Here is a 23829-nt window from a genome sequence, read left to right as displayed (position 1 = left end):
TGTCACTCCTGGGCCAGCGTGGACACAGGCACACAGCCACCAGGTGACTGAGGTACCCCCATGGCAGCCTCCCGAGGGGCAGATTGGCCCTGCCTAGCTCTGCTCCGGCCTTTCTGCCCACACTACTGCTCTTCACACCCATCTGCTCACCTGCATCTCAGGGCCGTGGAGTAGGACCTCTGGAAGCCCCTCTGCAGCTGGTGGGACGCAGCCACCAGCCCTGGCAGGCATTGCTGCTGCCACAGAGGCTCACAGAGCATTGGCTCCCGGCTGCAAGAGGATGAAGCCCAGGACTACTCCATGGCTTCACCCAAGTCCCCTCGCTGCAGCCACCATCCGCAGGATGGACACCTCAAGGGGCTGCAGGCTGCCCTGCCTGCAGCGGGAGGGTGCCGGCTGGTCACTGCTCATCACTGCAGTGTCTGACTGCCATAAATAAGGGGCTTGGTAGAAACAGTCTATTTAGTTACATCCTGACTCTCCCTAGACCTTGCATAAAGCCCCCTATCATCCTCAGCAACATATATGCATGTACACGCCCTGCAAAATAGAGACCACACTTCTGCCACAGCCAGTGTCTCTGCTCACAAGGCATCTATTGTCTTATGCTTTCAAATTGTCTGACTGAACATCGGGTTCACTTCAGAGCAATTCAGCCTTAAATTAAGCCTGAGGAATGGTTATGTGCTGAGAGGTCTGCCTGCTCCTCTCCCCAGCTGAACCAGCTGGTCTAACCCAAGTTATTCCCTCTCCCCCCCCAGGTATGGTTGTGCTCATTTCCACTCTGTCCCAATTCTCTGCCCCTGGCTCCCATTCCTTCATACTCAGGCACAATTTCTATGCTCAAACCTTTCAGCCAGCCCCTCCTGAAGCCACTCCAGCTCCTTTTTTTTGTGAAGGTAAAAGAGACACTGGAGAATTTCCCCAATCACCAACACAGGGAGCAGGCAATCACTTACTCTGCTAGAAATCCATGGTTAGCCACTTTACACCTCCAGCCACATCACTGCGATTCCTTCAGAGAGAACATATACTGTGGCCAGCGTGGAGGAGCCTCCAAACTGGCCTCTCCAAGTTTAATTTACATTATCACACTCTAAGCAGGGAAAGTTGGACAGTTTGCTGTCAGCCTGGCTCTTGTAAGGCACAAGCTGCAACTTCAGAGGGTTTGTGTCCATAAGCCACTTTAAGCATTGAAGTGTTACTCCCCCAAGCCCACTAGGTCCTCGCTAGAGACAGAGAACACAACAGCAACATCAAGCACCTCGACCACACCTGCAATCAGGTAACCAATGCATTGTACACATTGCCCTTCTGGTAGGTCACACATGGCCTTTTTATCTCTGGCACCTCCGGTTCCAGTAACTGGGTCTGGGGTTACTGGGGATGATGGTGTCACACACAAGCAGAACTTTACTCCAACCTCATCTTAGCCAGCAACTAGACTGCAAAGTCATGGTGCATTTGGTGCCCATTCATGACTTTGCTAATTGCAAGAGAAAAGGCTCAGTCACTGACAGAAGGCCCGGTCTGAACAATGTTCACATTGTTTTTAGCTCTGTAGCACTTCTCTGCCTCAGTGCCCACCGTCTGTGACAAGGAGCCTCCACACTGCCCTGTGGAACATCCTAAAAGCCACTCCTCTGACAGCACCAAAACCAGCTGCTCTGTCCCTGTGCAGAGGGCTCACCCTATGCTCTATTTGGGGATGCTTGTGCCAGGTCAGTCAATGCAGCCACCTAGCCCTGAGACACAGAAAGCAGTCGTTATCCCAGGAAATGGAAATCCCCTGACACACATTTCACGATGCTTCCTTTGTTATCTGCTTCCAGCAGTTCTCTGCTCCCTCCTGAAATAAAGATGGTATCTTCACTAATAGTTATTGATGGTTTTTCCTTTCTCCATGAACTGGTCAGGCCTTTTTGAACTCGGTCAAACCTAGCAGCCACAACTGACAAAGAGTTTGACACGAAAACATCTGTGTAAGGAAGTTGCAGATGCACTGAATCTGCCATTTGGTAGTTTAATTGAACATGCCCAGTCCTAAACACTACAGGAGACAGCGTACAATCATCCCCTATTCCACTTCTTTGGCATGTAGTTTCACACACCTTTATCATTTCAACTGTAAAAAGATAACAGAGTGGATGAAACCCAGCCTACTTAACATGTTTCTTGTAGGAGTTTTTTCTTTACCTTTGTGTTTCTCACTGCCCTTACCTTTTCTGCTCCTAGGACTGCAGCTCTTCCAGCTGCCACCATCCTCACCACAGATGATGTCAAAAACCTTGCAAATGTGATTTTCCATTCACCCAAAAGCCTTCCAAAAAATCGCTTGGGAGATTTTGCACGCACTCCCTTTGGTTATTTACCCCCATGGATCCAGCCCCAAAATGCTACTTACCAAAATAAATAATTGGAATGACAGCATAGAGAGGGTTAATGACATTTATAAAAACAAAAAGAGTAATATTTACAGACCATTGCCTAAGCAAGAGACTCTCCAAAAGACAGAAGTCACAATTTCTGTAGTCGAAATGTACAAAGTGCATGTCTTTCCCCTTTCTTCTATCTGCAGCAGAAGATGGTGGGAAGGTCTCCTTTCCCTCATACCTTACTGCCCTCAGCGGGAATAAGATCTGGGTCAGACTGGAGACAAAACCTGCTGATTACTGGGTTATCCCAGGGAGACCCTGGTGGACAGTAGCTTAGAAGAAAGGAAGGCCTGGAAAAGTGACTCATTTACTTGGACAGTCTGCCCAAAGGATTCCCCTGGGAAAGGGGAATCTAGGATCAATGCCTCTGGGAGGTTAGTTGGAGGGAAAAGTTATTCAGCTATTCTATTAACTAAATTTTGGACACAATTCCACTTCTCCCGCCACTCCAGGTTTCCCAGATACAGTTGAGTCAGTTTCTACTTGCAGCCCCGTTGCTCAGGGTTCAAACATGGGCTCCAAAAGTGAATCTTTTTATCCCAGTCAGAGAGGGACACGATGACCATGCTCCCCAAGCTGCTAGTTGGATAAGCTCACATCTAGCCCCACACTGTCGGTGCCAGGGTGGGGATGAAAGGTTTTGGACAGCAAACGAGAACAGTGCCGACAGCAGACCATTGCACAGGATTAGCTACTTGATAAAAACCCTCTTGGAAACTGCCGAAACAGAAGCTCTTCTGCAGTACTGCCATCCATTGCCCTCGTAGGTGTAAAGGCAAACAGAGGCACTCTGCCAGTACTGTGCTGAAATGACATCCTGTAGCAGGACCAGGCCAAGAAGCATATGGTTTAGAGGCAGGAAAGATACGTGTTTGTCCTGCTGGACTACAATGCACCAGCCTGAACGTGAATGGGAACTACGAGCAGTGTGCAGGGTATGAGATACAGGGACTACACTGCGCAGAAACTCAAAACCACAGATGTCAATACAGGAAAGAGCAAACATCCACACAGAACGGACAATGAACTGAGCCCAAGGAAGACTCGTTTCAAGGAGCTGATGTGTGATACATCCTCTATCAGTATGATGCACTCCACAGGCTACGCACTAGACACTGGTCACTCCACTTGAGAGTACTCTCACTCAGGGAAGGAAATGCTGTAAAGCCCTGAGCCCAGGACTGTTCCCCTACAGGGTACAGCTCACTCATTATGTGGATCAGCAAGCTTTTGGGAGACTGCTTTAATCATATCAAAGCAGAGCCTTATTCTCCAAAGAATTCCTACTTCTCTCAGAGTCATTCCCTGAAACGGCAAGCTGCTCTGAAGCTGCCAGTTGCAGGCAACAGCACTACGGCTCACCTTGCACTAGTAAGATTCCTCTTCAGGGAAAGTTCTAAGTGCCTTTTAAAGGTACAGACAGTTTGTATCTCTTTGTTCTTCTACTACAGTTATCCTTCCTTTCTTTTTCATCCCCACACATGTACCACCTTGATTTACTTGGAAAGTGTTTACATCCCCACCAGTCTAACCTAGAGAAACAGAGATTTTCCTGTTTTCTTGTAGGATGGGTATTCAACCTTTGATATTCCAGCAGCTTTCTTCTCCTTCGCAACTACTGAATTTATCTTAGCATGTCTTGCTGCCTAGTACTAGCGATGAGAAAAGACATTCACTATTTTTGAGATGTGCAGACGCTGCTCCCTCTATCAATGCAGCAAGTCACATGTGCTGATCCATTATCAGAAACAACAGATACACTTGGGAGTGAACACGTTGAAAGAAAGCTTTTGCCCTCTTCAATGAGGGGAGATTTTGGGCATGGCTGAGAAGAGACATATTTAGCTCTTTGGAGAGCAGAAAGCCAAATATTCCCAAGTACAAGTAACACAGTGCCCTTTTGTGGCAGCTATTGGAATTACACATTTTTATGAGACGCCCCAGATTTTCTGTTGCAGATCACAAGTTGCAGTCCTTCTGTGGTTGCAGCAGCCTGTACTCTTCGGGTCACCTCCAACACTCTCACTCTTCACTTGCAAGCTGCATATTGCTGGCTGCAGGAGAAAGCAGAAGAGAAAGTTTGCCTCGAGCTCCCCCACATACTGAAAAGTTGGCAAAACATGCGATCAGCTCCTTCCCTCCTGGGATATGGGACATCTCAGGCAGAAGATTGGGCCTGCTTGCTCCCCTCCTCCAGCCTGTGCCCTCACCACATGGGCAAACCTGGCTGCAAACTCACCCTGGAAGGGGAAGAAATCCCACTAGAGCAAACCCAAACACAACTGTGGTCTGTGCTTGTTCTAGTCATAGGGTACTGCTCTCTGCTGGACTACCGAGTTAACAGCTTGTCAAGCAAAAGCAAAAACAACCAGAAGGCAGGCCACTGCCAAATTACAGGGCTAGGCAATTAAGAGTTAGGAGCCACCTTTCTCCCTAGGCAAGTCCATTTTGTTCATGAAACTGTAGGGAACAAATAAAATTGAGCCTTGCTTGCTGTCAGAACAACACAGTTTAGGCCAGACCATGCCAGGGACTACTTACAATCATAAACTCTTGCCAGGGATCTCTGAAGCAGGGAGGCCTGTCACTTTGGCTCGTTTGTACAGTTCTTCAGTGCACAGCTCTTCTGCTCCCTCGTGTTTGCGCTTTGGCGAAGCCTGGTCAGATTGCGGCAGTCTCACTGCTGGAGAGGAAGAAGAGTTACTGCAACATTTCCTCTGGCTTTAGATCTCCTCACACATATACCCTAGCCTAACGTGCCACAGAGCTGGGAGAAAGGAGAATATGCAAGGTACAAGCACAGAAAGATGTTGCCACAGCTGCCTTAGAAGTTTTTGAAATACTTTGTTAAAAGCAGAATAATTAAGTCCACCAGAACAAACAAGAAAGTGTCCTCCTTTGACAGAGGAAAGTTTAATTACACCAGATTAGCCCTACAGTCATCTTCACTCCTCCCTTAAATGGCTGCATATGATCCCATACAAGCAATAAGAGATTCACTATTCTTCAGCCCTTTTAGGCATGAAGGCTCACTGGGGACTTCTGAAGAAAGCCTGAAGGAAGATGAATATGATCTATGTTTTCCTAGCTACATCCTCCTCTTATTAAGAAAAGAATCTCTCTCTCCTGCCCATGAAGGTACATTTGAAGCACCCAAGTCCTTCCAACTCACCTGTACTGGTGCTGCTGCCCTGCCCTGAAGCTGAGTCTGCAACTGGGCCACTGAGATCTTCCACACATGAAGGGACTGATGCCAATAAGCCTAGAGAAACGCAAGAAGATCATAATAGAAATAAGAAATATTTGGGCTGGGATTAGCCTTTCACATGGGAACACCTTAGCGATCACCAACCAGCACAACTAAATTTCCAATTGAGGATGGATTCCAAGCTCTGCTCACCCAGGGCTGCCCACAGACACTGATCTAGCAGCATATTTATTTAGGATGCTCTGCCTACTATGTCCCCCAAGGTGAAGAAGATACTATTGGTAGCACATGGATGGTGCCCTGCCATCACCAGCTCTCAAACTAATTAAACCCCACTCTTACTTGTCCAAGAGCAAAATTACCTGTCCCTGGAAACAGCAGTTTTGGCAGGAAGTGTTTCTTGCAAGGAGTGGTGAGAGAGACAATTACTATGTATTTTAAATCATGTCCCTAATTCCAAGCATTTTATGTCATATTAAAGACAGAATCTTTTGCTTTTTTTGTTACTTACAGAGCCCCCTGTAGCGTGATAGCTGCTGGTAGATCTGCTTCATGCGTTCGATGTTCAGCCGGCTGGTCTCAGCATGGTTCACCATGGGTTTGGGGTAGTCCACCCCAATGATGCACTTGGCTGCCTTCTGCACAGACTCTGGGGCATTCCACGGTTCGTAGATGTATCGTGAGGGGAAGCCCTTCAGTTTGGGCAGATATCTCCTGCAACAAGTTAAAAGATGCACACAAACCACTTAAAGTGCAGCAAGATAGCATTCAAGGTGCACAGGAAGTACCACCATATCAGCTACTGAATGACTTAGGCTGACAGATCAAGCAAGGAAGAAGTTCCAGACACTCTACTTACTTAACGTAGTCACCACTGGGGTCTGTGCGACGTCCAAAGCCCACGGGGCAGTAACAGTGGAAGAACTGCTGGAAGAATGCGCTGCATGAAAGCCACATCCAGCTGCCTGCATTTACACTGAAATCTGCATCCAGCAACAGTTCATCAAATACCTGCAGCAATTGAAGGAAAATGCAGTGAGAGCTTCCCCAGCTAGGACTTCGTGCTAGGAGAAACCAAAATGCCAGTTCAAAGGGCAAGCACTGAACAGCTCTCAGAAACCAAAGCAGCAGCAAAGAGGCAATCCGCTGGCTGAAGCCAGGTGGCTGGTCAATATATCACACTTCCTGACACCTTCACATAGGGAGGCACTGTCTGCTCACACTGATAAAATGCTGGATAATCTCTCATGCAGCTACAAACTAAATCACTACCTAGCGTTACAGCAAGCCTTGGGTATTGATTCTAACCGGGGAGGCGTAACAAGTGCAAAGCACCAACTGTGAGAAGCAGGCAGACGCTGCACAGAAGAGCAAGCACCAAAGCAGGAAGAAAGAACCCCTCTGAATGTCCCAGAGCTCACTGCCACTCTACGAGGCAGGCAGGTTTCAGCAGTAACTCGCTCACATCCAAGCACAGATGCAGCGTTTTTAGCACCTGACTCTGACACACTTTCAGCTATGCTCTGCTTTGACAGCCTTCTGACAAGATGTTGCTTCTGCCTCCACTTTTTGCATAGGGCAGTATGTACACCCAGTAAGTTCAAGCTGTTTGTCCCTTCAGATGTCCCAAAAAGAGTGTCTTTTACCTCTTTTCTTGAGAGAATCTAGACTCAGATTTCACAGTCACGGAGCGTTCCCTGACTGGCACGGTGATGGATTACACAATGAGGAGAAAGGTCCAGTTACAAAGATACATTGAACTTGCAAAGGAAACAGATGGACTGATAGCATTTTACCAAAATAGCTCCCCCAAACCCAAACCCAAATCCCAGTCCATATTTACCAGTGGGTCCCACTAGCAGTTAGTTGTGGTAACTGGAGACTCTTGATACTGTTTGAGCCCTCGTGGTAGAAGGCAGACTGTTGGCAGGCCAGGAGCCTGCTAGCGAATCTGTCTTCCACACAACTTTTACATGCCAAGCAAAAGCCATACCTGTGTGGCAATCCTTGCAGCAAGTGCCAGGGAGACTTTGCTTTCCTTATGGCCTCCTGTAAGCCTCTGGAAATGCCAGACTCACCCTGACTCCTGACTCCCAGCTGATCCAGAGGTCGCCCCTGGTCAGGAAGCAGGCCACGGCGTGCCTGGCCAAATGGTGGATCCACCCTTCCTGTCTCAGCTGGGTCATGATTGCATCGATCCAAGGGAAACCTGTCTTGCCCTCTGCCCACTTTGCCAAGGCTTCAGGGTTCTTGTCCCAGGGGATTTGAATGCAGATGGGGTTCCCCTCCATGCGATCAAACTTTGGGTTGTTTGTGGCTGCTGTGTAGAAAAATTCCCGCCAGAGAAGCTGTCCGTATAGAGAGAGGGGAGGAGTGCTGTTCCGCTTCACCTGTAGAGGAGGGAACAAAGGTATTCACAAGCAGGGGAGGACTGGCTTCATTATGCTGAGCTGCGAGACACCCATGCATTTATACACAATTCCCAAGTCTGTTGCTGACAACTTCCATAAAGGAGCTCAATTTCAGACCATCCTTTATCAGAAACCCCAGGTGGTGAAGTCAGAGCATGCTTTTAGCCCACTCAGTACGCTGGCAAGTGACTTGAACCACCCATAACTAACAGTAAAAAGCCCTACATGGCTCATGACAGGAGTCCAGGCTGAAGAACAGGGTACCATCAGATATAAGGGCTGCTCAACTACACACAGGAAAATCACTTTTCCTTACCCAAGAGACTCTTCTGTACCAGCAACAAAAGCTTTACCCAACAGTCAAACACAAGTGAAGCAATAACAATTTTTGCAGCTGTTCCAGCACACTGTCTTGGAACCAGAATCAAGCTATGCTCAAAACCAGGCTGCTCTCCAGGCGAACCTTTTATCTTACCTTCTTATACAGCTCCCAGAGACGATAGTAAAATAAGCGGCAGGACAAACAGCCAAAACGCAGGTAGGGACTGAGTCCTGTAGGGCTGGCCAGCAATGAATTGGCGTTCATCCTTGGTCTTTCGTAATTTGCAACCCATGCCTAAATATATTCAGGAGAAATTAGCCCCAAAAGAAAATAAATCCCGAACTGTCAGACACTGCTAAGGGCAGGCCTCTGTGCAGGTGGCAAGGTCACTGAGGTGTGGCAGCACCACTTCTTCTATTCATTTCCAGCCACCACTGGGAGAGATCTCAAGTGGACAACTCCAGCCCCCACACCCCATGTTTCTGCAGCTGGGTCAACTTTCATTACTTTGAAATTGTTTCCCTCGTGTACTGTAGTGAAGAACACAAGCCCCACAGAATAAATCTCAGTAAGAGAATAAATCTCAGTAAGAGAATAAATCTCAGTGAGATACGAAGAGACTGATGTACAAGGGCAAGGTACTCTTTTATGAGCACATGCTGCTAATAGTAACTCAGATAACGACAAAAGGAGATGGTGCATAGCGTGCAGCACAGATGGAACAACTTGCAGGAGAGTTTCCAAGTTTGCATGCCTCTAAAGGAAACAGCAGGAGGAAAAACAATTAAAAGAATCCTATGTGCTTCTAACAGCAGTATAGTTAATATACAGCTCTTCTTCAGGTCTGAAGAAGCCCAGGGAATCCCTGCTCCACAAACAACCTAAGATGACAGGAGTACTCCAAAAATACCAAATGTCCCTGCCACAGGCCAATGTAGTGACCATTGCTAAAAGAGAAAAGAGAGCAATGGCCAATGCTCAACATTTTTTGTTTGGACCCACAGCCTGCAGGAATGACCACTTAAATAGCAGGGCGTTACCTTTCTTTCCAAATGTTTATCCAGCCGTGCCAAAGCTTCTGTCTCCCCTCCTTGCCAAACTGCAGGGGCAAGACCATCTGTGGGGAAGCCTGAAGGAAAGATCTTTGTAAGATTAGAAGCCAAGTCTATGCAAACGATACAGATGTGAATAAATGTAAGCAATGACAAAACAAGTTAAATACTGCAGTTGCTTAACGGGGCTTATTTACTGCTCTAGTTCTTCTACAGCAGGCCAGCCATTTGGAACATGAGGAAAACCTGTTCGTGACACTGAGACTACCAGGTTCTCTCCCTGCAACGCTTCAGGCAGCTTTCTGGGGACCTTCCCCAGTGGCCACATACCAATTATCCCGTGTGTTAGCGCTACCCACAGGGCTCTCTGTTCCTTGGGCCAGAGCAGCTGGCAAAGGAACGCATGCTTCACAGGTTTGCCTCATGAAATACCTTGCCATGACCACCAGCTGCTCACTAGAGAGCCTGTTGCTCCTCGAAAGACTCATTTTCTGTGGAAAGCTGGTGCGTTAGTGCTGAAGAACCAGCACAAAAGTGGAAGCAATAATGCAGTTTCCTCGCAGTGCACCAAGCTGACAAAGGAGCTTCCCCTGGCAGCAAGCGGACCAATGTAAGGTTACAGAAGGTCTCACATTAGGCCAGACAACGAAGGAAGCAGATCTATCCAGGACCACAGCCCTTAAGATAGTCTTGTTTGAGAAGTCCCCCTTTTCCATAACTCTTAAGGTACAAGGTGATACTCCTAAGAAGCCAGCATGGAGTACACATACACAGACAGTATTCTGCATTAACCTTTCCTTCCCTTGCATTTAAATTCACTTCCTTGACGTAGGCCTCACATTTCTCATGCCTCAGTTCTCTATTTATCCTCCTCCTCCAAGAAAAATAAGGGTATGTAAGAAAGAGGAGGCAAACACCAAGTTTCCAAGGACCAAAAAGTATAGCAGGATAAGCGAAAGAAGTTTCGGTAATATCTTTTGTTTTGCTAAGCTCTCAGGTTGGTGGTGCTTGGCAACAAGTGAATGACATGATGTGTGCCTGGTACACAGGTTACCTCTTCAGGTCTGTTACACAACCTGTCTAGGACAGCAGTAGGAAAAAAGCAGCTGGCAAGGACATGAGACACTGATACAGTGGTTATATGCCCAGAATAGCAGAGAATGTAAGGACAGATGCAGAACCTTTCAGAGCAACGCTAAAGGGATGTTGTGCATCAATGGCAGTGCAAGAGGGAGCAGTCTGCTTTCACAGGGCCCAGCACTGGCTAAAAACATTACTTTGCTTCTATGGCTAGAAGCAGCCCAGGTCAGAAGACAACACCAGACCTGTCCTGGGCAGGTGACAGACACCAGAAACAGTTTCAGTAGGCCCATTTTGGGTGGCAGTTGACCCTTGACTTCACTCTCAACACATACCCAGCTCTTCCAGGGATGGGACCCCATACACATCATCGTGGTTCTCCTGGATGTCCACTTTACACGTCTCCATCTGCTGGCTCGTTACGCTGCTCACTGGCTTCTTTGGGAGCTCCATACGGCTAATGATGGCCTGGAAGCGCTTGTAGGTGAGAGGTGGCTTGTTGCCATTCAGCTCAATTATTCTGGAAACAAAATAAGCAAGATGGCATGACAGCCTCACTACCACAGGAGGGACGAGGAAATGATAGCAAAACCGTATCCTGTTATCTCTGCTCAGGACAGCCTTTCTGTTTGGACAGAGAAATCCTTACAGACTCAGCTTCCACTTGGTGCATGCCTCAAAGGGATATTTAAAAGCAAGAACACAAAAAAAATCAACACAGAAATCATCTCCATGGGGAAAAAAAAAAATAAAACACAGACCAGCTCCAGCTGAATCAGGCTTAGCATCACATCTTTCTCCCATAGCTCTTCATCAAACCCCTGTATGAAATCTCAGTCTGAATACTCTGTCTCCCCAAGCTGACAAATCCCAGACCTGCATCTATTTCCTAGCCCGATTCTGACCTTACTTCCCCCCTGTCCGACACAACAAGTCCCAGACTGTTAGCGAACCCTCCTCCACCTCTCCCAGACGAGACAAATCCTATTTTGCGTCATTCCTCTCGATCCTGGCGATTACAGAAATCACCATCCTCCCTCACGCCATAAGGTCATGAGCAGACCTGTTTCATGCTATTTATTCCCGTGTCAGACCACACTATGGAAAGGGCAGCCACGGTTTCCCCATTTCTCTACTTCTTTAAGCACCCAGGGCCTGCTAAGGCTGCGTGGACTCAATTTTTCTTGGGACAGAGAGCACGGAGGCCTTTGGGAGCGCTCCTGGGCAAGAGAGAGGAAGGAGTTAACAGCAAAGCAGGCGGCAGGGGAAAGCCAGCATTACGTAAAGCGGAGGCAGCCAGCCCCACAGCTCACACAGAGCCGCAGCAGCGCTGCCTTCCCCACCCAGCACGGTCAACAGCTTATGCAAGGGGCTGGGCTTAGAGCCCGGAGCTTCAGCGGACGCCATGTGCCTTCCCTGCCCTTCCCGGCGGCCGCACGTGTGGCGAGGAGGAGCGACACGCCGGCCTTCCCCGGCCCTGAGCCCGTCCTCAGTCCTCACGTGTGCTCCGCTTCCCCGCGCCGTCACGATGCTGGCGTCCGCTCCCCGCCACCTCCACCCAGCAGAGGCTCGGGGCTCCGGCTCCGGGCAGAAGGGAGCTGTGGAAAGAGGCAGCAAGGTGGCAAAGATGGAGGAGATTTCATAGCCTCCTGCAGTTTCTGCTCATTTTAATGTGTACACCTTCGGAGAAAAAGACATCGGCCAACAGGAGAGTATAGGGAGGGCAATCGGGATGTGCACTGAGAGCAAAACACGGTAAAGGTGTAGGGCAACACTAGGAGCAGTGTGGCACAGCACCCTGCCACCCCTACATGCAAAGGTACTGAGGGGAGCCTTACAAGCAGCTTTGCTGCTTGGGAGAGAAACAAGGCCCTTCCAGTTAGTGCAAGCACTCCAGAGAGGCCTACTCCGTTCCCCGAGGAGTTCAGCATTTGGAAGTGAAAACGTGACAGAGCTGCACAATGTGTGCCCCGCGGTGCCTGGGATGGGGGCAGGGAAGCTGCTGCTTTAGCACTGCCTCTTTTTCCAGTCCTCTTCCACCGACCTGCCAGTGCCGCAGCTCCGTCTGAGACCCACGCTACCGTGCTGCATCTGCGATCCACGGCTTCTGCAAGCAGACAGCTATTTGGAGCACATCCCTGTGACTTGCAGGTGGATGCCTCTATCCCTGCCTGACGTCCTCAAGACTCTGGATGTGACAGAAGTTGCCTACTACAGCTTCCAAAGGAGCCAGCTGCTGGATCTGGGACACAGATCATTAAGAGATGGGACTAGGACAAACTGCACATTTTATAGCACCTGACGCTGCCATTATGCAACAAAATTTGCATCTTGCACAATACTGCCATGAAAAGAAATGTCAGATACGGGGTTTTGTACAATATTGGGTATTATACAATGCATACCAAATACTGTAACACAGTTCAACCTGCTACACAAAGCTTTTACAGGAAGCCCCGTAAGCAGGAGTCCTTTCCCTCCTCCTAGTGTCCTTCTAACCGAGGCAGTACAATCTTGCAGAACATTCCCCTGTGAGACTGGGCCACAAATTTAAGAGAGGACTGTCCCCAGGATTTAATGCTCCCATGTCATCCTTCTTCTCCAGTCCAATTCAGACTGCACGTGGCACAAACTGCATCATTTTAGTTCTCCTGGAGCAGACCACAAACCAGCAGAATTGCTGTATTCATCATACAAAACCTGACCCTTCTGGTGCTTGTGAGCACTTACAAAGACGGCTGTGCTACCAGACAAGCAATACGGTGCCCAGCACTATCCGACAGCAGTACCTGGATGCCAGTTACAAGGGTTTTTGACTGTCGCACAGTCATATATTATACCAAGAGCTCAGGCAACCAAAACCTGACCACAGTTCTGGCACTGCTAGGGTTACGCGGGATCCTACAGTCAGCCACCTGTGACAACTCAGTGCCTGCAGACCTCCAACGCACACCCCCAGAGGTGTCAGCGTCTGACTCACTTCTCCATGACAGTGCCCCAGTGGGATGGCTGCTGGGCGAGGGAAAGCTGCTCTCCTCAAAAACCTGACTCCTCGGCCAGCTTGCCAATGGCAGGGCCCCATCCTGGCAAGGCACTGACCGTGCTCCCACCTGCGAGCCAGCTGCCAGCGCTCGGCAAGCAGGCTGCTCACTGATGCACCCCACTACCAACTCACATATGCTATTTAGTGAGCCCCGTCAGCTTATGCAATTGCTCCAGTCTAAATCCTTGTGCTAGTGAGCCTGGGCAATAAATGCATAGATGAAATGAGCAGTATTTTTCCTGATTCAAAGAGAAATACCTTGCAGAACCAGCAAGGTATGCAAGCTTCCCCAGTGCTTGGTTCCTCTAAGTTAGTCAGCACTCCTATTAAAAGGCATTTAACTACTGTTTCAGCCCGACACAAGAGTGTCTGAGGTGAAGCTGCTCCTGATGCGTGTTACAAACAAACAAACAAGCTCACAATGCTCCTTTCTGGCATAAACCGCTCCCCCCGGCGTGACCCCGGCCGGCTCGGGATTACAGACACCGCAGTGCTGACCGTCAGCAAGCAGGCTACGGAGGATTTAGATCCTTAGGAGAAGAAAACAAGCAGATCCAGCAAAGGGACAAAAGAGCCCATCGTCTGGAAGTTGTCAGACAGAATAATTGTCAAGTAAAGGCTGCGAGCAGGCTAAGCTGATACCTAAGAGATTATCTTTTCTGACTTGTACAGTCCGAACGTTGCCAATCTTGACTGGGAATCCCCAGGTTTGTTAGGGCTATTTTCCAGTATCGGTGTTCGTTTTCTATGGCCCTCTCCTTGTTTTGGGGGAGAGGAGAGGAAAGAAGCCCTGATAATCACACAGCTATGCTGGTAGTGCCGAGGACATCGTAACCTTCCTGCTAGGTAAAACTGGTCAAATTCACAAGTTAGGAGAACAGGTTTATTGTAGGTGTTAGAAAGGAGCTGCTGGTGGTGTCACCCAGAGGATACTGCAGGGGAGAAGGGAAGGACTGCTGGAATCATTTATGTCGAAGTGAAGGACTAGTCTATATTGTTTAAAAACAGGCCTGGCTATTTTGTAAAGAAACTTGATTAAAGAAAGATGAGAAGCAGGACACCACCCCCAGGTTATGAATTATGCAGGAAGAAAGAGTAAGCTGAGCAAGGGACAACTCACACCATGAGTTAAAAGACTGGTAAGATGACTGGAGGGCAAGATCCTCTGTCTGAGAGAGACTTCCAGAGAAATATAATATTAGAGCTGCATTACCACCTGCTGAGAAATCCCAGAGATGCCAAGAAGCAGGAAACGTCAGAGTAACTGGAGACTTCAACTGCCTCCACACAGGCTGGGTAGCTGTCACAACCCACGGCCTGGTATGAACATAAATGCCATAAATGACTGCTCCATGGAACGACTCATCAGCAACTCTTAAGACAGAAAGGCAATTCATGATTTGTCTTAGGCAGCAGGTAAGGTATAGCTGAAAGTGTTATTTATCATGTCTACTCTAACCATGACTTTGGCATGCATCAATTTAGCATCCTTCCGGGATCAACAAAACAATAATGGCTTCTATTTTGAGAAGAGAACAGAATAAAAATAGGAAGCACGCTGAGCAAAAAGAAGCTGAGAGGTAAAATGCTGACAGACAACACAGAGATTATCTGAAGATGACATGTCAGGGGAAAAAAAATTCAATAAAGGCACATAAACCATTAAAAAAGATTTCAGAGAGATCACTAGTCAAAATAATAAAAGAATAGCATCATCAAAGATAATAGAAGGCAAAATCCTTCGGGAAACCGAAGACTAGAAAAAAATGGTAGGTTAAACAAAAGCCACAAAAGCAGTCCCCCGTACAGCTCCCGACCCAAAAGAAATCTTGAGAAAAATTAAAAAGAAAAGCATAAACAGAAAAAAAAATCCCTTTACAGACACTCCAGGATATCTGTAGGGCAAAGCAGCAAACAAGGCGTTAAAGAAAAACTGCATTTATTTTTTGCACATGTATTCAGTATGGAGATATTCTGGGAGGTTTCCACACTGTATCTCTCTAAGGAAATGCATCAGGAGATGTTACAGGCTGAGAGGTCAGCAGGAAATAGCACAAAACAAAGCTATGCTTGAATAGCAACAGTTGCCAGGACCAGCCAGAACTCACAAAAGGGTTCTAAAGGACATTGAGAAATAGCTGCTGCATGTACCACTTGCCTTAAAACTGTCCAAACACTATGAAGAAAAAAGGCAAGCACGATTCCAGATTTAAAAAGCATTTCAGGGCATCAGAGGGACTACAGAATAGGAAATCTGATATGGGTATTAGGCAAAGTGGTAGAAAATACTAATAGAATCAGTGAACGCATGTGTATATGCAATACACTGGAGGGCTAATTTGGCTTTGGTAATGGGAAGTTGTGCCTCAAAATCTATTAGCCACATTTGAGCACAGGGGCAAAGGAGATTTGGTTGATTTATTCTACGTGAATTTTCAGAAGCCATCTGACAAGATCCCTAACTGCATTTTTTTTAAAGAAACCAAGGATAAATTTAGATACATGACAAAGTCCCTGCAGACAGAAGATTCTAGTTGAGATGCATGATAAAGTAAGAATCCATCTTTTGCAACAGAAGGAGTAATCCTACACAGAGCTGAGCTAAGGCTTCTGCTGCTCAACATCATTCATAAATTATCTGGGAAAGGACAAAAAAAGAGCATGATGCCAAAGTTTACTGATGCAATAAGTTACCTGGGACAGCTGAAAATGAAAGGCACCTAAACATTTCCCTATTCACCACATGTATCTTCTAATGCAAAAAGTAGACAGCAGTGTCTGTCTGCTCATGAGACAGGTGAAAAACTCCCCTCACCCCAAAGGCAAACATTTCCACACAGTATGTCCTAAACTGCAATGCTCCTTCCCACAGGAAATTACGTATGCTAAAGATTTGTAGGATGAAATCTACCTTCAGCATTACTGGTACAAGAAAAAGAATCCAAAGGAAAAAAAAAAGAAAGCAACCTATACGAATGGTACTGAAACATGATTGAAGTCAAGCATACCTTAGAGTCTCTGCTGAAAGACTGTCTCCACTGTTTAAGATGATCATCTATACATATAAATAAATATATAAACCTCAACATAAAGGCAAGTCTTCCCCATAGCAAATGCACAATAAAGACAAGGCATTCAGATTTTAGAATAAAGTTAGTTTGCCCCAATCTACCTTGTTCTACTTCTTCCAGCTGTCCTGGCACATCCATCAGTTAAAAGCCCTGCCTTCATAACCTGTTTGAGACAACAGCTCAAACACCTTTATTACAGTGAAGCAAAATAAAAAAAACAGTCCACGCAGTGAGGACATGCTCAAGGAAATCAATCAATAAGGACGCAGCTGAGCAACTTAAATGACTGTGAAGTACAGAGATTAGTTAGCTTGAGGCAACACCTTTCCATGCATTCACGTCACTGCACTTTGATGTACTCTAATAAAAAGTGTGAGTGCAGAGTAATCCTTTTGACACCTTCTAGGCTCACCCAGGATGACAGCGATCAACGTATAGAGATCAACGTAAATGAGGAGACTGAAGTCATCCCAGACACGACAATCCCATCCGAGCCCAAGAAGCACCTCTGCCCTTGCTCTGCCCATACCTGTCCAGGTCATACAGTGTGTGGGAGTTCTCGATCACCACCTCCACGCCAGCCTCCTTGGCCAGTTTGACAATAGCTGCATCTCTCTCCTTACCAAATGGCTCTGAGTCGTATTCAAAGGTGAGACGAGTGACTCCCCATTCCTGCAAGAAACACAATATATAGAGGTGTCAAAGAGAAGACTTTTCTAACCATTACAATTACTAAATTGTAGAAATTGTAATTGCCACTGTGAAGTCCTGGGAACTTAGAGAGGGTTCCTGTGAAGAACAACAGTCTGGAGTCAGGATAACTAAAGAACCAGTAATTTTTATCAGCTCTAGCAAGCACTGCACTTGCTACTTGCAAATTCCTAAAAGCCAAATTTATAACACACAAGGAGGTTTCAGTTCTCCTCCGTTAACATTCTTAGGTTACATCTTGGTTCCTCAGCCTTACAACACCTTGTATAGTTGCATTTGCTGTCTGAAAGAAGCCCTGCCATCCCATTCCAGCATTTGCAGACAAAGAATTTCAGAGAACTCTTTTAATACAATCTCTGCTCAAAAAATCATATTTTTATGTGGAGACTATGAACAATTAATAACAATACACACGATTTTTTTCCAATATCTCTTTACAACCATCACATAGTAGAAGACCGATGGCCTAGCCAAAGGCAACAAATGTGGTAGAGGGAATCACAGGACAAAGGATGCCAACTGAGTAGACCTTTCTGCTCAGAACAGTAGACTATGATACTATGATTCAGATTTAAATGATAACTCTCCAGAGGGAGGACTTTAGTTCATCCTAGCAGAGCTATGAACCCATTCTGTGTCTTCACACCTGTAAGAGATCCCTCACAGACTACAGAGAATAGGCCTTATGAAATAGCATTCAGCCTCTTCCAGGCTTTTCCAGCACAGTTTGCTCTCAAAGACTATGGCCTAGTTTTCCTCAGAAACGGAATCCTATGAGAAGAGGTTTAATGGTTTCCACAGCGACCCTCCAGAGGCATCCATCAAACAGAGCAGCAGCCCACAGATTTGTTTAGCAAACACTCCAGTCAAACACAGCCAGAAGTCTGCAGAGACACTTAAAAAACCCCTCACACAACTAAGACATGAACCAGTCTCCAAGTGAGACAGTGTGAGTCACTGCCGTATGTAGAGGACAGGCTCTTCCGCCTCAGAACCAGAGGCATCAGAAACACAAACAAAGCCAAGAAGCAGATGTTATTAGGTCACTGACGACCATTGAAAAATAAATACCAAAGACAGGGATGGGAATCTAGAAACAGAAAACAACCAGACGAGCATCCCTTCCTTTCTAAACTCTTTCAGACTGAATCCTAAAATTAATATTAGGAAGGACAGAGAACTACAACAGTTATGTACCACAATATACATTTCAGAGAGGTCCCCTATTCTTTTTTCTAAACACGAACATACCAGAATGCATTACTCAGAGCAGGGGTTAAACAGACACGTTCCAGGCCCTACAATGCTCCCCACATAGAAACGTGATTTAACAGCTTCATTTCAAACTTTTCTTTTATAGGAAAGACCATATCAGCTAGCAGGCTTGAAAAAGATAGTGCTAGTCTTTAAGAAACATGTATTACTACTTTGAAAGAAAGGAATGAAAAAAATACAGTTAAAGTTCACAGAGATTTTAGGTAAGAGTATAAAACTTCAAATGCAGATATTTTCTGCTGTTTTGAGAAGCCCAGCATTGTATGTGCTACACAGGAAGCAGAGCACAACCAGGAAACTGCAAACTATATCGCAATAAATTGCTGCATAACGACATACAAAACACAAAATAAAAGCCGTGACTGACTTCTTTTAATATCTGGCCTAGAGCAAAGTAAAACCTGAAGCAAAGTAGGAAACAAACATGCACAAAAGGGACCGTGAGCAAACTTCCGTGAACAAACTACACGCTTTTCTTTCGTAGAAGAGGTAGGTTTACAGATGTTTGTTCAGAGGACAGGAGACCACAAAACCTACACTACAAAGGTTAACGCAGAGCTAATGAGTACACTTCATCCGTCTGCCTCACTGGACCCCTGCACACAGTGCCTTTGCAGCAACTGTTACCGCTGAACATACTTCAGCTACTGGCAGCAAGAGCAGAAATTACATTGGACCTAAGTGTTGCATTACTACATGTGATAACTCTCCAGAACAGCTGAGAGCAAAGCATGAGCTGCTGCTGTTCTCTTGTCCAGCCTTTGCTGTTCAGTGCAGCAGCTCTGGAGAGACCTGACTTCTCATGAAAGCCAAACATTTACCCTTTAGTAGTGTAAAAAACAACATTCTTTTCAGCTCTCTTACAGCACATGTAAGATATTCGTTAACCCGCCTACCCAGTCAAAAAAGACTGTACCGAAACCAAGGTCGGGCTGATTCCACAACCATCTCTCCAAACCCCAGATTCTGCCAACTACTTTTTGTTCCTTGATCAAAGTGGTTACATTTCTCCCACACAGCTTCAACTATCCTGTGAATACCTGGTCCTTGAACTAAAATAAGGAGGGCATGGACTACTAATAGCCAGAACTTATTTGCAGATCAAAAGATAAAAATAACTCAGATTCTGAAAAGGCTAAAAGCAGAGCGTAAATTGTGCCATGTGTTAATCTGCAGAAGCCAAAATAAATATCAGTGCACTTTGTGACCTGCAGAGTCTGATTCTCCTCCCCAGTACCACCCTCATCCCAAAAATACACATCAGGACCGTGTACAGCAGGAGGGTATTGACTCAAGTTTACCTCTCTTTCTCAGCATCTGGGCTACAGCAGGCTTTGGGGACACTGGTTCCTTCAACCATAAGTAAGGTACAGTCCACATGACAAATACAACTCATAGGATGATTGGAAACCAAGCTTTTTTCCTTTAGCTTTGTCATCCTAGCAAAGACACTCTCAGAAAGCTTCAAAGACAATGATAAATACAACCTTAGGGTAGGACAGAGAATAATGAATCACATACTTTTATTGCTTGAGGAACCCTTACATTCAAGGAGATACTCTTGCCAGCCCTGCCTGTCTCATGATCTGCAGCTTTGACATATCACTTTAGAAACACATCCCACCAATCCATCATCCACCATTGAGGTCACTGCATATTCCTCTGTCCTAAATGGTACATCAACAAGGAGCTCGGACCCAAGCTGTGTACTGCTGCTGAGCTGACTAACTGCAGCCTTGAATAGAAACAGGAAAAAAAAAAAAAGGTCAGCTACTGTACAGGCTTCTGAGTTTTTGAAATTATAACACAAAGCCTTATTTGCATTTCACCTGTAGATCAGTATCATTTTCTATTTGTCTCTAAAGGTGTATGGATATGGCACTCTTCCTGAGTAAAAGCAGCAGGAAGACAATGTGCAGAAAGGAAGAGGCTCTCAACCCAGAAGAGTGGGTGGATTACAGTACAACCTTGTGAGGCTTGAGCTGCAGAAACAAAGGCAAAAGCCACTATCTGCAAAGAGAAGCTCAAGCACCCTGGTAGTGGGTTACGCAGTCGACAGTACTGAAGTTAAAGAGAAGCCAGGGTATTGCCAACAATGAGAAGATAGTGAGCAAAACCAAGGATAGCAGTGGGACATCAGTTTTTCCTCACTGCACTTCAGAAAATTAGTGTATCCTCTTACTTTAAAGAGTCTTGGGAAGACATCTGTTGGCTGTCCTCGCACCACAAACAAGCGAGAATTGAGTTTCCTTAAGCTGTTGTCCAGATCTTCCAGGGACTGGAGCAGAAATCTGCAGAGAAGAAACGAGAGCAGTTACTGTCAGTCAGACTGGCTACAGATAAAAGACAAATGAGGAGGATTTACAAGGAACTCCAGCAAACCTGCATTAGCAATCAAACTGAAAGTTAGGACGAGAAATAGAAAACAAGAATTATTATTCATTCCCAGTCTACCTACCAATGTTATGAGATTGCCGTACCAGCCAACTCTTGGCCATTCATATGCATGTTCTGCTTGGCCAGATGCAAAAGCTCTCAGTTTTTTCTTTTTTTTTTTCTTCTTGCAACCCCTACTCTTCCCATGTTCTCTCTCAGAGCTGTGAGTACCCCCTGACACCTACTCCTTCCACATTACATCACCTGCATGGAGAAGAGCATAAACCATACAATTCACATTCTTTCATGGGTTCTGCGGCATAAGGGATTTTGCATGAAGTAGAAAGATGTCCATACACTATTTTGAGGAAAGCAATGAATTACCACAAGAACTGTGCAAGTTTTACAGTTCTGGCTCAGAGTAGGGAAGGCATGGCAGAGAAATGTACACTCACAGCAGGGAGATGTACACTCCTACCTCATCAACAGCAAAAGACTGAGCACCAAGACCTCCCAGGGCAAGAATTATCCATACTTAGAACGGCTGCAAATAGAATAGCAATTTATCTTCCACCACCAAGACACGAAGATGAGAGCATGTCAAGGCATTCAACTACTTCCACCCGTCCCCAAACCATTAAAAGGCATTTAAGTGCTTTCTGCATTACACATTTAAGCTCTTAATGTTGCATTTTACTGGTCCCCCATTTTGCTATGAAACCTCTCCAAGTGTATCACCTTTACTTTCACAGCCATACGTCATAACTTCACTTTGTCTACCTCCGTGAAAGACACCAGCTTTAAAACTTTAATCCCTGTGACAGCACGTGGCGCTGCTGGCAAACTCACAACCATGAGTGAGCCTGCCAACCTCTGCCTCTCCCGCACCGCTACGTGCCCGCTCCGCACTGTGACCTGCAAGACACGAGTGTCTGCATCAGCTCACTTAAGACCCCACATACTTAAGAGGAAAGCAAAGCTACAACTGCCCTGCAAGCTGGGTCCTTCCTCTCCACGCAACTGCATTGCCTGTAACAGGAATTGCAAGCTTTGAGACAGAACAAGCTCCCTCTGCACTTCTGCAAGGAGAAAGGCCCTAAGGGTTCAATGCAAGGAGGGCCAAATAGTAAAGAAGACCAAGAAGCAGGTCTGGGTAACCAGAACAAACCATTCCCCTGCCCCCAGCCCACCTTCTGGCTGTTAAATAGGAATATCACCTTTCCAAGGTGTTCTGAAAATTAAACACATGCTAGTCCTATATGGCTCCCACATGCTGTGCAATTACATGGTAAGGGATTTTCAGATTGATAAATGTCTAGAGGCTAGGTAAAACACAAACGCTTGCAGAGCACAGACCGCAAAACACAAGTAAATGAAGAAAAAACAGCAAAACAAATCCCGGGCTCCCCTTGGGAAACAACAGAACTCCAGTAAATGTGCGGAGCTTGCTAAGACATTTTTGCCTAGCAGCCAGCGGTGCTAATTTCTGACATTTGCAGTAGGTGCACACCTCCAAGAAAACATGATTTTGTATTTTAAATTCACGTGCTCATATATATTTCTATGGCCAGGACATAAATAAAACCACTGCCTGCTTCCCTCCCTCCATAACGTGGGTGGAAACAAACAAGGATTACATGGATCAGGAATTACTCTTTTGGGGGCCCTGCTTTGGTTCTCCCAAACGAGGGCAGCTGGCAGTAACAGCAGCACGTGAAAGGCATTTCTGCCTGCTGCAAGCGTGGTCTGTGGACAGATCAATTCAGGCTGCTCTGCTATTGAGCTGTGACAGAACCCGTGAATTCCTGCAAATCGAACGCCTGCATTGTGGTGATTTCTGCACATTTATGGTTTTTTAGCCACCCTCCGAGGCGTGTTCTAGAAACGCTCGGAAAGCAGCCGCGCCACCCCGCTCCTCTCGGATGGGGCTAAGTTGGCAGCAGAGGAACCGGGGACACCCACAGCTTCCCCGGGCGGACACGCGCCGCCACGTGATGCTGCAAAGCGCGCTTAGAAGGATTTCTGGCCAGGTGGCTGCCCTGTCCACAACCCCTGACGGCGTGATGTGCTTCACCGGTGCGCGGGGGAGTCTTGCGGAGGTGAATCCCTACCTGGATTGGGTTTCCAGACGTCTGGGCATCCGAGACCTGACACAAGGGCATTATGTAATAATGTCACTGTACGCACGGTCTGGCTTTCTGCGCAGAAATGACTCACCCCATAAGTTTGCTTGTATCTGGGGGGTCAGGCAGCTCCATTCCAGCTGCAGCAACAGCCCCTGGGGGTGGGATGAGGGGGGCAGCACTCCCACACCCAGCAGCAGCCGCAGGGCAGAGGGGAGGCATCACGCAGCACGGGGGGCTCTGCCTGTCCCTAAATTAGGGGGAAAAAGCCCTTCCCAAGGCGATGCTCGGGACCACCGCCGTACCCCCACCATCCCCTGCCCCCGTAGGAAAGAGGCAGGCTTCCAAAAAACCCCCGCCCCCCCCTCCTCGCAACCCCAACCCCTCGCCCCGTGGGGGTCCCCGGCGCCCCGCACTCACCGCCAGCGGTTGATGCCCACGGCGGAGGAGGCGGCGAACCAGGGGTCGAGGATGTAGATGCAGCGGAGGGAGGCGGCTCCCCGCAGCGCCGCCTGCAGCGCCGGGTTGTCGTGGAGCCGCAGCCCGCGGCGGAACCAGTGCACGGAGCGGGACGGGGCCGCAGCCGGCGCCGCCATCACGGGCGACCGCAGCCTCCGCGCCTCACCCGCCCCCGGGACCGCCCCGCCGCGGCTCCGCGGCGGGGCGGTCCCGGGGGCGGGCGAGGCGCGGAAACCCCGGCCTCCTGCTCCCCCCAGCGGCCA

The 23829-nt window shown here is 47.2% G+C and overlaps 1 protein-coding gene across 2 annotated transcripts; it reads right to left on the bottom strand.

Moving 5' to 3' along the window:
- Window positions 1–2434: 2434 nt before the first annotated feature.
- On the bottom strand, window positions 2435–23749 carry CRY2 (cryptochrome circadian regulator 2). Of its 2 annotated transcripts, none has more exons than XM_080592883.1 (12): window positions 23528–23749; window positions 20791–20899; window positions 17152–17294; window positions 10844–11028; window positions 9417–9505; window positions 8530–8670; window positions 7722–8033; window positions 6503–6654; window positions 6155–6357; window positions 5608–5697; window positions 4977–5115; window positions 2435–4489 (listed from the first exon to the last, which is right to left on the bottom strand). In XM_080592883.1, the coding sequence occupies exons 1-11, from the start codon at window positions 23701–23703 to the stop codon at window positions 4979–4981; spliced, it is 1737 nt and encodes a 578-aa protein (XP_080449009.1). In that variant the 5' UTR covers window positions 23704–23749; the 3' UTR covers window positions 2435–4489; window positions 4977–4978. The 2 variants fall into 2 exon arrangements, with proteins under 2 accessions (XP_080449009.1, XP_080449008.1); XM_080592882.1 differs by having other exon boundaries at window positions 4977–5118; window positions 23528–23748.
- Between the last annotated feature and the right edge of the window lie 80 nt (window positions 23750–23829).

Source organism: Anser brachyrhynchus, assembly GCF_964034855.1.
Source record: "Anser brachyrhynchus genome assembly, chromosome: 5".
In the NCBI taxonomy this organism is placed as follows: domain Eukaryota; kingdom Metazoa; phylum Chordata; class Aves; order Anseriformes; family Anatidae; genus Anser; species Anser brachyrhynchus.
This window is presented reverse-complemented; position numbering and strand designations above follow the sequence as displayed.